The sequence below is a fragment of the Microcaecilia unicolor genome, chromosome 1 (genome assembly GCF_901765095.1).
Source record: "Microcaecilia unicolor chromosome 1, aMicUni1.1, whole genome shotgun sequence".
Lineage (NCBI taxonomy): Eukaryota > Metazoa > Chordata > Amphibia > Gymnophiona > Siphonopidae > Microcaecilia > Microcaecilia unicolor.
Genome location: NC_044031.1, coordinates 63609275 through 63623756, shown reverse-complemented (window position 1 = coordinate 63623756; position 14482 = coordinate 63609275). Strand labels below are relative to the sequence as shown.

The 14482-nt window shown below is 44.0% G+C and overlaps 1 protein-coding gene across 2 annotated transcripts in view; it reads left to right on the top strand.

Annotated features, from left to right (window-relative positions):
* LOC115466611 (mitogen-activated protein kinase kinase kinase 3-like) overlaps nucleotides 1-14482 on the top strand; it is a 320888-nt gene that overhangs the window by 272346 nt on the left and 34060 nt on the right. Inside the window, exons 11-12 of one of the 2 annotated variants that reach the window (XM_030197973.1) lie at nucleotides 3678-3770; nucleotides 10260-10454. In XM_030197973.1, coding sequence (XP_030053833.1) covers nucleotides 3678-3770; nucleotides 10260-10454 — 288 coding nt within the window. Of the gene's footprint in view, nucleotides 1-3674; nucleotides 3771-10259; nucleotides 10455-14482 lie in introns of both variants that reach the window. The other variant, XM_030197964.1, reaches the window with a different exon arrangement.

Genomic DNA, 14482 nt, shown 5'->3' with positions numbered 1-14482 from the left:
GTCCAGTACCATGACTTTGTCCACCTTCAGTTTTTCAAGCTGTTCATAAACACTTTCTTCCATGAATGGTGCGATATCCACTCCATTCTCGTATATACCCTTGGCAGCCAACTGCAGGCCTCCAGGATTTTCCTCTGTGAACACAGAACAGAAGTATTTGTTTAGCATGTCTGCTGTTTCCTCGTCACTCTCCACACAGTGAGTCTCCGCATCTTTCAGTCTTACAGTTCCATTTCTAGCCTACCTCCTTTCCGCCAATATATCTGAAAGAAGTCTTGTCATTCCCTTTACATCTTTAGCCATTTTTAATTTCTGTGCTTAAGCTAGCCGTATTTCCCTCTTTGCGTAGTTTTATCCAGTAATCTTTCCTGTGTTTCTTTTGTTGCATTCTGTATTTCTTGAAGGCCACCTCTTTTGCCTTTATTTTTAGCCACTTCTTTGGAGAACCATAAATTTCTCTTTTGTCTTGCTTTTGTTCACTTTTCTTACATAAAGATCTGTTGCCATATTAGTAGGTGCTTTCAGCTTGGACCGCTGTCCTCCTGCTTCTCCTTTTTACCTGTCAGCGTTTCTCAGGTACACCCCATTCTACTAAAGTCGGTTTGTTTCCAGTCTAGTGTTTTGAGTTTTGTGTGTTCGTACTTCACTTTAGATCTTATATCAAACCATATTGTGTGGTGATCACTATTGCCTTGGTAGTCACCTACCCGGACGCTAGAAACACTTTCTTCATATGTGAACATTAGATCCAGTGTCACCTCTTCCATTGTGAGTTCCATCACCATTTGTCTGAGCAGAGCATTTTTCAGAAATTCACAATATCTCTGCTTCTTTCTGATTCTGGAACATTCCAGTCCACATCAGGCAATTTAAAATCTCCCAGCAGCAGTACCTCCCCTTCCATTCCCATGAGATATTTGTCCATCTTCTCCATTTGTGCTGATAAGACCTGGACACTAGGATCATTGCCGTCCTGGACTCGGTTCCCAGAAGTTGCTTCTGACACCTCACACTCTCTTCATTGGATAGGAAAAGCCCTCCCTTTTCTCCTCTTTCCTCATGAGGACTGCTATAGTCCCAAACGCCTCACTGCAAAATACTTTGTTCCGGGCAGTACTGTTTATAAAGTCATAACTCCCTCTCTTTTTTGGCAGGAACTTTTCCTACTCTTATCTCCTTAATACAGATCCCTCCCAGACCTGGAAATGTCTTGAGACAATATTGACTTGTTTTAACTGGTAGAGCAACTAGAGATCTATATATGCAAAAAAAGCAGAGGGTCTGGTTATCTGACAGAAAAAAGGTTAGGGTTTTTGATACTGTCCCCCCCCCCCCCTCCACACCCAAAGTGTCCAGCATCTCATGATTCCTTTCGTAGCCCCCACCTTTCTGCTGAGCTTGCCACCATTTTCTTCCTAAGCTGGAAGAAATTAGCACTGTGCAAATCACTTCCAGCACAGGCCTGAACTCCAGCACTACCACATCCCCCACTCTCTCGTGACTACCTCTTGTGGGGAGGAGGAAGATACAGCACAGTTTGGACATGGGCCCCGCGCTGCCAAGGTAAACGTGGCAGGGGTGCTCCATTCCTCTGCCCCTGCCACACTATCCTTGATTGCAGTGTTGCCCTGGCCCGGCTGACTGACAGTTCAGCACTGTGAGGAGGGCCTGACACAGAACTGAAGGCAGCAGAGTTAGTCCATGAGATCTGAATATAAATGATTCATACCTTGACCATCAGTATTTACAATCTGATTTTATGATTCTGTGATTACACATTGTTTAATACTGTCCTTTGTAGTGTCCAGCCACACAAATTAAGATTTCTTTGCTCTTTCATATTGTTGTATAGTTTGACGTAAGTGGCCTACTGGAAGCACTGTCTGAAAAATTTCAAGCCAAGGAACAGAAAAGAATTGTGGTGATTGGAGGTGGGGGTGGGGTGGGGGGTGGAATATATTTATCTGGGGGAGGACCAGCTCTAACTCAGAACTGACTATAAACATGCAGTTGGTGAGATCATGGAAACTCTGGCATGGTGTAATGTTTGTGACTGTTAAAAATGAACAACTGGCAATGTGCCCATAAAACAACACACTTTTGGCCCAAGACTCTGGATGGAAGCATGAAATGTGGATTTAGAGCAAGTAATACACTAGAACATGGAGAGTTCCATGACGCCTGAGAATGTTTGATCTGTCCCTCATGGACATAAATACCTTGCAGTTTTTAGTACTGCTTAACAAACAGTACTGGCCAAACATGTGGTTTGTCATTCGTCTGCTGACGAATGTGCAAGAAGAAGAGTGAGGCAAAGTTTGCTCAAGTGTGGGGGCCAGGCCTTAAAAGTGAGTCTCAGAAGACCTGAGTGAGGGATTTCCAAGCCCTGAGGTGTTATCAATCTGAAGATTAAACACAGACCACTTAGACTGTCATTAGTCATTTTTTCCTCATGAAAAGGCAAACATGAGCTCTGGCTGTAACATCACTTAAAATTTTGCATGTATATACTATATGTGTATGTGTTTATATGTGCGTATATATTAGGACTGTGGATTAATCATGGTAACTAATGCGACCAATACAATAAATTTATCGCAATTGCTGGTGGGGGTTGGGGTCCCCCGCCAGCAAAGGTACAGACGGCGACGGATGATGGACGGGTTGAGGGGGGAGGGGTCAAACTTGTTGGAGGTGGTGCTGGCGGTGGCAGGGGGTGTCGGCGATGGCGGCGGGGGGGGGGCGGCGCTGGGGGGGGCCTAAAATGTGCCCCCTCGGCTCTGGTCCCCCCTACCGCTGAAGTCCAGATGCGCCCCCTGATATATATGCGCACATTTATTTATTTATACAAATTTTTATAGACTCTTTGGCATCACAAGATGCATAATTCTTTTGTAACACTGTTTACAAACTTAGACTACAGAACAGAAACCCCTGTTGAACATTGTGATTTAGATTCACAAGGATTTTTGGGCCCACATGCCCTGCACTTTATCATACTTCTAGGGGAGATGGAGGATTACAGTGATGCTATTCCCACTGCAGCTCTGAGCAACTCTTTAAATTGTCCAGTAATAGACCGAGACTACAATCTTTCCAGTGACTGTGCACTGCCTAATGTGGTTTGGGGAGGGGGGGGGGTGCTACAGCTATACAGCTTTAACTAGAGAAATGAGTTGTGTGTTTGCACAGTTTGAAGTTAATCATGCCAAAAACACATTTACATGATCCCTACTGCGGTGGGTCTCTGGCTGGTTCTGCAGGATGCCCTTAGCCAGTCTGGTTTGCAGGATGTCAGCAGTGAGTGTGTATGAAACAGGTTTGCATGTACTGCCTCTATTGTATGGAAATAGATTTCATGCAAGCTCATCGTTGATATCCTAAAAACCTGGCTGGCTGGTCATGTCCCAAGGATCATGTTGATAACCACTATCCAAATTTAGTAGGATTATGTATTTTCCCATGGGCTTACTCCAATGTATTGTTTCTAATTGGGTTGCTCCGTTTTACGTATTTGAGGGATTTATAGTTGATTGTTTACTGCAAAGGGCCTATTGTCCTTTAAAGGTGCAGTGCTTGGGATACATTATAGGGCTGCAGTAAGAACTGAGTCAGGAAACTGACTTTGTGTGTACTTATTTCTACTAATTACTCCCATTTCTTTCTCCCTCCAGCAGATTTTGAAATTCCACAGTGTGAGCGGTTTGGAAAAGGAGGGACCTTTCCCAGGCAGTATCATCTTTCCCAGAGTCGGAAGGACTACAGCGATGGTGAGACTTAGTGCGCGCGAGAGTTTGTTTCCACAGTTAAGACAAGCCTGTGCTGTGTATGACACTCAGACCAAAGGTGCCCTGGCAACAGTGTACAGCACCAGCATGTATAGATAGAGGCTCCATTTTCCATAGAGGCGGCCATTTTCTCTATATGTGAGACAAGTATACAAGTTGCTGAAATTTGAACCTCTGAAGGTTCTCGCGGGGTGGAAAACAGCTGCAAGTTAAGTACATAAGTATTGCCATACTGGGAAAGACCAAAGGTCCATCAAGCCCAGCATCCTGTTTCTAACAGTGGCCAATCCAGGTCACAAATACCTGGCAAGATCCCAAGAAAGTACAAAACATTTTATACTGCTTATCCCAGAAATAGTGGATTTTCCCCAAGTCCATTTAATAATGGACTATGGACTTTTCCTTTAGGAAGCCGTCCAAACCTTTTTTTAAACTCCGCCAAGCTAACCGCCTAGTGATATTAAAAAGTTTTGAACATATTTTGGACTGTTTTAAAAGAAAAATTAACAAAATTTAATTTAAAATGGATAAGTTAAATCATCAAAAAAAGTTACAAATGAGGAATCGATGAAGATTTGCCCATTGTTGCCTTTGAAGACTTGAATAGCAATGTTGATGCTGTGAATTGTGATGATCCTTACAGAAAAATGTGTGAAGATATGTTGGGAGTATGATAGAAAATCCATGAAAAATTTTTTTAATTTGATAATTACTCTGCTGCTGCATTGTGTTTACGTTAAATAGTTGCTGCATGTTGTCAGGACCTCTATTCTTGGAGATGAGGGAGATCAAAGCCATGGGACACATTAAACAGCAACCTTAGTGGCCAGAAGTGAACAGGGTGACTCAGTGCTCCAAAGACCTTTCAGTAGAGGCTGATAGCTCAATTCAGGTACATTGATGAAGAGGACACAGAGTTTGCAGGACATACAGGTTATAGAACAGTGGCATTACATGCATAACTTCATTGCCTAATTAGATGCAGATTGACATTCACAGCCAATAATTGGCATTAATTGGCCCTAATTTGCAGTTGTGTGCATAATTGCATTTAGGAGTGGAGGAGTAGCATAGTGGTTAATGCAGTGGGCTGAGAACTTGGGGAATTTGGTTCAGTTCCCACTGCAGCTCCTTGTGACTCTGGGTAAGTCACTTAACTGTCCATTGCCCCAGGTACAAAAAAAAAACAGTGAAAGTACCTGCATATAATAATTGTAAACCACTTTGATTGTACCACAGAAAGGTGGTGTATCAAATTCCTTTACCCTTACCCTTAGGTGCTGGTCTGTAATGGTAGCACCTAAATTCTGTAGCACTAAACTGCTGAGAGAGGCAGGGACGTTCCAAGCACTTACACTCAAAGCTTTTAGAATACTGTTAGTTACTTGTGTAATTGCTGTATTTAAGTGCAAGTGTTTTATGCCGGCCATAGAGCTAATGTAAGTGCTTGTGCCTCAAGTTATGCGTGTAATTGTGGACTTATACTGATGTTCTATAAGGGCAAGTGCTTAATTGCCATTATAAGATTTGCACTTGGTACACATACACTTTAGGCGCCTAACTTTAGGCGATCTATATAGAATTACCCCTGGGGTTTAGGTGCCCCAACGGCCTGTGCTTAGCAGAAATTCTATAAAGGTATCAAGCCCAGTATCCTGTTTCCAGCAGTGGCCAACCCAGGTCACAAGTACCTGGCAAGATCCCAGAGCAGTAAAACCGATTTTATTCTGCTTATCCTAGAATATGCAGTGGATTTTCCGAAGTCCATCTTAATAATGGCTTATGGACTTTTAGGAAATTATACAACCCTTTTTTAAACCCTGCTAAGCTAACTGCTTTTACCATATTCTCTGGCAACAAATTCCAGAGTTTAATTGCACCTAAGTGACACCCACCTTGACCCAATAGTGTCAGAGTTTATTAAAATTCTTGATAAACTGCTTAAACTGATGCATAGGCCAAAGCGGTATACAGTCATACAAATCCAAAAGAAAATAGAAAGGAACACCAATTGTAGACAGGAAAGGTAAGTACTCTCATTACGAGATTAAAAAAAAAGATATTGCAGTTACATAAAAATTAAAACAACCAGAATTTAACTTTCATTCATATCCTTTGATTCTGTTAATAAGATGGTACATTTAAAAAAAAAAAAAAAGCCTGGCAGGAATATGATACTGCTCCTGGAATGTTCTCATAGCCCCCTTTCATCTCGACTACCAACCAAATAGCAGATTCCTTCACTCTCCCAAAGTTGAAAAGTTGCTTACTGCATCTCGGAGGAAAATCAGCTTTGCCAAGCATAGGGAGCAATGGGTTTAGAGCAGGACATCTCTTCAGCTTCTTGCATAAAAGCTTCCTTTTTTTTTTTTTTTTTTACAAGGGTGTCACCAGCACTTGAGTTGCCACTATCAGAGGTAAATGGCCCACCCTTGTGTGCAGAACACAGCATTCAAAGGGCTCACTAACCTGTGTTCCACTTCTAAAAACTGTGAAATGAGCTGTACTACTTTAACCTGTCTTTCATGTGGCACAGCTGACACTGCAGATTATAATGAGGGAGATCCAAGATTGTCTTCAACCCTTCACCCATCCTGCCATCATTTCCTATAGGGGCAATCTGAGCTTCTTCCCCATCCACAGGTACTTCCTTAATCCTTTGTTCACCAATCCTAAGTCCTTCTGGGTAAGATATATTGGAAGTACTTATACGATGTACAGTTTAGGATAGAGGACCATTTAATACAGATGGATTCTCCCCATAGGTGAAAAAGAGTCCTCCCCCTCAATAAATGCTATGCCGCGCCTAACAGTGGTGCCACATTTGCCTTAAGTAAATACCTCAAATCACCAGTTATCCATGCTCCCAAATATTGTATTTTCCCCTCTGCCCAACATAGCAGAAACTGTATACCCTAATTCTGCCTTGTGGAGTCTAGCAGTGTCAATGCTTCAGACTTGGAAAGGTTCAGTTTGAAACCCTAGAACTCCCCAAACTCTACAATCACCTCCAACAGCCAATCAAGGACATCATTGGGTCAGTAAGGTGGACAGCTAAATCTGCAAAGGCTGCCACCTTAAAAGTGGACTCTCTCCCCCACCCCCCTCCCCATGGTCACACTGTTGATCAGCAGGTCTCCCATAATGTTTAATAATAAGGACTTCAAACTATTCAAAAAAAACAAAAAAGGGGGGATAGGGGACAGCCTTGACTTGTACTCCGCCACAGCAGGAACCCTACCAGGGCATTTATTACTATTGAGGCATTTGGACTTGTGTACAGGGTCTGAATCAGGTGCATAGCTACCATTGAGCGAGCCTGGCAAAATGCCCAGGGCTCTCCAGTAGTAGGTGGTCACCTTAGGTTGATGCCTCCCCCCCTTCAAGTCCAGCATCCTTCCCCTGCTTTCCTGTGCCCTTCTGCAGGTCTGGCATCTCTCTAATCCTTAACCTCCCAGCGGCCCTCCCAATGCATGGTAGGTCACCGGCAGAGACAACAATGAAAACAGGCTGCTTCTGCCCGGCCCCACCAGAGACTTTCATCTGCCGCGTCTCACCCACAGGAAGTTATATCAGAGAAGTGGGATGCAGCAGAGGAAAGGCCCTCATGGGTCTGGGTAGAGACGGCCTATTTTCATTGCTACTGCTAGCCGACTGGGAGGGGTGCAGGAGGAAGAGAAGAGAGAGGGGAAAAGCTGGCCATGGGGAGGGATGGACACAGAGAAGAGATGCTGAGCATGAAGAGGGATACAGAGGGGAGGTGTGGACAGAGTAAGGTAGGGTCATAGAGGAGGATGCTGAATATAGAGGGAGAATAAGGGACACTGAGAGGGCAGTTGCTGAACATGGGGAGAGAATAGAGACAGGGACACATAGGAGAGAGACTGGACAGGACACATGAGGATCCAGAGAACAGTTGTATGGTGGACATAAGGAGGGGAAGAAATGTCAACAGGACAGAACACTGGAAAGAAGAAAAAAAAATACAGAGAAAAGCAGAAGAGAGACACTGGGACCAAAGCAGTGCTTAGACATCAAAGATAGAAAAAACAAGTTTAAAAAAAATTTATTTGTAATATGTTTGCTTTAGGAAAGTTGTATCTTCAATATCTTGCTTTTCAGTTTCTATTACTAGAAAAGGTTTTCCATATAGATCTGGAAAGTGTTTACTTGTGCAGGATTTGTTTACCCTCCCTCTCCTTCCCCATCCCCACTACTTTGGGAGAGATGGTGTTATATGGGCCTCATCTTAATTTTCCCACCCAAGACCCATTCAGTCCTAGCTATGCCACTGCTTTGAATTACAGATGAAAATTGTCTAAGACCCTTACCGCTCTCAGCATGTCAAATAGATATGCCCCAGTTGACCCTGTCAAAGGCTTTCTCGGCATAAAAGCTCATCACTAATCAGAGCAATTGCCACCTTTAACTAACATCCTTCCTTCTTGCACTGGTCACTGTATGCTTCCTCTTCACATGCCCATCTGCTCTTCAGCAATTAAGGAGATCTTCATTGTTACCAAGCAAGTTGCCAAGATTTTAGAGAGAGGTTGGCTAATATGATCCTGGGCGCAGTGTGTTTGCTCACTTTTTACCATGATGTACATCCCTCTCTCCTTGAAATTCCCCCCACCCCCACTCAATCACCTGTTCAAGTACACTTTCCAGTGGGAGACATATCAAGTCTTGGCATCTGCTAGAGCTCCACATCAAAGCCATCTGGGCCTGGAGTCTTAAGCAGCCATGGAGCACAAAAGACCCTCTGAATTTTCACTACCAATACTGGTGTGTCCAGCTCACTAGTTTGCAATTCCATTAATCAGACAAGTATAATAAATACTCCCAATATCATCTTGCCAAAGTTAGAAAATAATTTTTTATTGTATACATTGGGATATGTAGTTCCCTTGAGCACTGTGTGCAAAAGTAAATAGCAACCCTCCGGTTCTCTGATTGTTTTCTTAACTGTACAGAGGACAGATTTGCTAAAAAGGATTGCCCTTTTTGCCTTGCATGTTCCCAAGGAGACTGCATACGTTGCCCACGCCCAGTTTCTCTGCAATTTTTGGTGTTCAGCCTCATGTAGATGTGTGTCTTGGAAGAAGCTTGTCAGGACCTGATGCCTTTTCAGTGTTTGTATGATATTGCAATGTTTAACAAGGGTCCCATTACCACACAGATGCCACAACACACACCGCTGATTACTGCCCCTCCCTCCATCACCATAAATGCACTATGTATACCTGCCTGTTGCGGCTCCCAGTTCACACACCAGTGATATGAAATCACTAACTGTGGATACCACACACCCCAATACCAAATACTATTGGAACCATCTTTTTCTGCTTCCTCTCCCCCCACCCAACCTCCATGTGCTCACCACAGTCCCTAGTTACCCGCCCTTTGGGGATATAAACATCCCCATCCATTAACAGAGCCCCATGTACCAGTGTAACGAGTTGCTCCCCCACCCTTCCCTCTCAGATCATGTGTAGGCTCACATAAGCATGTATAGGATGGCTCCATTAACCATTATTTAATCATATAGCCTTAGATTTCTCTACCACCTGATTCTGGGAGTGAGCAACATAGAACGAACGAACTTGTTTTATATCTGATGGGCACTTCCAGACTGGCAACTGTCGGAAACAAGATGCTTGGCTTGATGGATCATTAGTCTGATCCGGTACGGCACGTCTTACGTTCTTACTGCAGGATGGTTAAAGTAATTTGGATGATGTAGCAGAGGACAAATAATGGAAAATGAAGGAAAACTCGGTTGGCATAGGCCCAGGGGGATTTAGAGACTTGGCACTGAACATGGAATGGCAGTCTCCATCTTTCAGGGCTCTGTACTTTGGCCACTGGTCATCCACATATCTTTTGCGAGTCAACATTGGGGAAGCCCTGAAAATGCCTGCAAGTAAAGAGGATAGGAAGGAATAAGGGTTCGCTTGACACGTCTGATGTTCATTTAATTTCTTATTGTACTGTATATTTCCTGGATCTTTTTAGATCAGGGGTTCTCAGTCTAGTCCTTGGGACACACCAAGCCAGTCTGGTTTTCTTTTCTTTTTTTTTAGTATCTTATTTTTCACATAGCCCCTAACCATCATAAACAGCAGTCGCAGCAAAACAGCCAGTCTGGTTTTCAAGATATCCACAATGAATACGCATGAAATAAATTTGCATGCACTGCTTCCATTGTATGCAAATCTACCTGATGAGTATTCATTAAGGGTGTTCTGAAAACCTGACTGGCTTGGTATGTCCTGAGGACTGGGTTCAGAACTCCTGTTTTAGATAGAGCTTTCTAAAATGTAAATAAATGTTAATGGAAACAGGCAGTTTTGTGTTCCATTCCTTTATTTAATAGCTGAAATCTTCATTCAGAAATGATAAAGCACAGAATCCTGCTCAGAGCATGTTCTCTAATAATTTTGGTATTTGTGCTTTGTTCGCCTGGTAAAGGTCGCAGGACATTCCCACGGAGTTTCATGCCACAAGAAAACCTCTTTCAGCTGATTCCCTCCAGTAGGACCCGAAGCTTCAATGGGGATAGCATGGTTGTCACAGTACAGTATGATGAGCCCAGGAAGAAACGGTGGAAGAAATGTGAAAAAATTCTACCCTTCTCCAGCTGTTCCTCTGCTCAGCCTGGCAAATGTAAGTTTAAGAGTGTGTGCATGGAGAGCCACATTACCTGTTTCAGATTGTCAGGCTTTATTACTCATTTTGTGTTTGCTGGTATGTTTCCTGAAGAAATTTGTTGATTTGAAGAGGAAGGGAGGTCATTTTCTTTCTGATATTTCAACCTAGAGTTCACCTCAAGGTACCGTCCTTTGTTTAGATGTGCTAATATAACAGTAAGGTAAATGGGTTTGCAAGATCCAACGTTGATGGCAAAGAGAGCAGACTTTCCATGGAAACACAAATCAGAGGTACTGTTTTTATGTTTGAAGATTTACACCACTGGTAATTTATCACCCCTGAAGCAGTCCTTTTGGGCAAAACATGGCCATGTCAGGCATGTGTGTGTAAGGACCTCGGAGCTTGAGTAGTGAATAAAGTCTGCATTTCTGCCCGATCTGCTCTTTCTTTGCTATGTTCGTTTAGATGTGAAAGCCTAAGCTGGCCAGGGGCAGACACCTGCTGACCTTGAGAGAGAATAGCAAAGATTGGCCTTCAGCAGTAATTGGTCTTCTTGTGATTCTTCAGCACAGTGCACACTTCCACTGGAAGGTTCTTAGGGATTCTTTATCAACTTTTGAGATCAGGATGTCCCATAGTACTTTCCTGAGACCAGCAAGCCGTTAAAACAGGTCAGTGAGTGTGAGGATAAGTCTATTAGGGGCCCCCAGTTTTTAGGCAACAAATAAAAGAAGATCCCTCAAACACACACCAAGGAGAAACCAGACAAAAGAAAGAATGGGGGAAGACCAGTTGAGTTATAGCACAAGGGCAGTCGTTTATTGAAATGGACGGTAGACTCGACGCAGGCCCTAATTTCGGTGCAGAAAAGCGCCTGCCTCAAGAGTTTTAACAATTCAGTTCAATGAGCAAAAGTGAGGAGTGAGCTTGAGTGGAGGAGTGGCCTAGTGGTTAGGGTGGTGGACTTTGGTCCTGGGGAACTGAGGAAGTGAGTTCGATTCCCAGCACAGGCAGCTCCTTGTGACTCTGGGCAAGTCACTTAACCCTCCATTGCCCACCGCATTGAGCCTGCCATGAGTGGGAAAGCGCGGGGTACAAATGTAACAAAAATAAAATAAATGATTCAAAACAAGATTGCCAAATTACTCCATCGGTGTTCTACAACAAAAACGTTAAGTCAAGTATGAACCACAGCGGTTTGCAACTATTAGTGTTTTTGTTGCAGTGTCGGTGCAAAGAAGGGGAGTGACTTGTTCAAATTGGTGAACGTAATATGAGTTTCACATCAGTTGATTGAACAAGTTGCATGCACTTCAGGGAATGAAAATCACTGCTGCCACTGCCTGCCACTCTCTGCTGAAACATGGTGGATGCTTATCAAGATATGGGGTGAGGTGGGATTCCAAGAGCTCCTAAACCTCCTTTTAAACTGGTAAATTATGGCTTACGGTGGCGGGCGGGAGGGCCCACTGAACTGGTCTGCACAGGGCCCCACAATTGCTAAGACCATCCCCTGACTGTTTTTGCAACTTTATTTGCTGTTACCCTCACACCTCTTTGAAGGTTATAATCTATTCAGGAAGGACAGAGTAGGAAAAAAGGGTAGAGGTGTGGTATTATATGCAAAGAATGATATCCAAGTGACAGAACTGCAGGACATGTGGGGTAGGGAAGAAGCACTGTGGGTTAAACTGGAAAGAAGGATAGGAAAATGTATCTATATCGGAGTGATATACAGACCTCCCTCACAGTCGGAGGAACTTAATTGAAGACATCCGCAAGATAGCTAGGAAAGGGAAAATGCTACTGATAGGTGACTTCAATATGCCGGATGTTGATTGGGGTGTCACGGCTGCGGGGTCATCTAGAAGCAAAGAGATCTTAGATTCCCTACAGGAAGAATTGTTCCAGCAGTGGGTGACGGAACCGACGCGGGGTGGAGCTGTTCTGGACCTGGTGCTTACGAACGGAGAGTACGTTTCTGACGTCAAGGTGGCGGACCATTTGGCATCTAGCGATCATCGTATGGTTCAATATTAAAACAGAAGAGAGGGCTCACTCGAGATTGAAGGTCCTGGATTTCAAAGGAACTAACTTTGCCGAGATGGGGGAATTTCTCAAGGAACAGTTAGTGGGATGGGAACAGCTGAAGGATGTAGAACAGCAATGGACGAGACTGAAAGAGCTATATTAAAGGCGACTAACCTTTATGTTAGAAAAGTACATAAAAGTAAGAGGAAAAGAAGGCCTCTCTGGTACTCGAATGTAGTAGCTGAAAAGATAAAGGAAAGAAGGCTGGCCTTTGCACGTTATAAGACAACTCAGAAAGATGAAGACAGGAGAGAATACCTAAATAAGCGAAGGGAAGCTGGAAAAACTATCAGGAAAGCGAAGCGGCAAATGGAGGAAAAGATAGCTAATACGGTAAAATTGGGGGACAAGACCTTTTTCAGATATGTAAGTGACAAGAGGAAGTGCCATAATAGCATTGTAAGGCTCAAAGCTGAGGGAGATATGTGGAAGATAAGGATAAAGCTGAACTGCTTAACGATTATTTTAGCTCTGTGTTCACGAATGAAAAACTGGGGGTAGGGCTGCAGAAAGCAAAGGCTAAAGGGGATGGAGGTATGGTAGACCAAGACCCCTTTATGGAGGACTGTGTTCGTGAGGGGCTTTGCAAACTAAAAGTAGACAGAGCAATGGGGCCTGAGGAGATACACCCGAGGGTGCTTACGGAACTCTGAGAAGTTCTGTCGGCTCCGCTGACGGACCTCTTCAATGCTTCCTTAGAAACTGGAGTGATCCCAGTGGACTGGAGAAGGGCGGATGTGGTTCCTTTGCACAAGAGTGGAAGTAAGGAGGAGGTAGGGAATTACAGAACTGTCAGTCTGACCTCGGTGGTGAGTAAGCTAATGGAAACACTTCTAAAGAAGAGGATTGTGACATTTCTTGAACTACATGGAATGCGGGACCAGAGGCAGCATGGCTTCACTAGTGGCAGGTCGTGTCAGACGAATCTGACTGTCTTCTTCGACTGGGTGACCAAACAGTTGGATGTGGGAGGGGCGCTTGATGTGGTATACTTGGATTTCAGCAAAGCCTTTGACACAGTTCTGCACAGGCGACTGATAAATAAATTGAGTGCCCTCGGTATGGGACCTAGAGTAACTGATTGGGTAAAAAATTGGTTGAATGGTAGGAGACAGAGGGTGGTGGTAAATGGAGCTTGCTCTGAAGAAAAAGGATGTCATCAGTGGAATACCCGCAGGGATCGGTCCTAGGGCCAGCTCTTTTTAACGTCTTTGTGAGCGATATGGCGGAAGGGCTGTCTGGTAAGGTTTGTCTCTTTTGCGGATGATACTAAACCCTGCAACAGGGTGGACACCCTGGATGGTGTGAATGACATGAGGCAGGACCTAGCGAAGCTAGAGGAATGGACGGATATTTGGCAACTAAGGTTTAATCCAAAAAAATGCAGGGTCATGCACTTGGAGCGCAAAACTCCGAGGGAACGGTACAGTATAGGGGGTGTAGTGCTTCAGTGTGCGAAGGAAGAGCGGGACTTGGGGGGGTGATTGTGTCAGACAATCTTAAAGCTTTCAAACAGGTAGAAAAAGCGACGGCCAAAACCAGAAGGATGCTTGGGTGCATAAAGAGAGGCATGACCAGCAGGAAAAAGGAGGTGATAGTTCTGTTGTATAAGTCTCTGGTGAGGCCTCATTTGGAGTACTGCGTGCAGTTCTGGAGACCGCATCTATGGAAAGATATAAACAGGATGGAGTCAGTCCAGAGGGCGGCTACGAAATTAGTAAGCGGTCTTGAATGCAAAAATTATAGGGACAGGCTTATGAACCTCAACATGTATACGCTGGAAGAGAGAAGGGAGAGAGGAGACATGATAGAAACGTTTAAATATCTCAAGGGCATTTATGTACAGGAAGAGAGCCTTTTTCAAATGAAGGAGAGCTCTGGAATGAGGGGGCATATGACAAAGTTTTAAGAGGGAATAGGCTTAGGAGTAACCTAAGGAAGTATTATTTCAT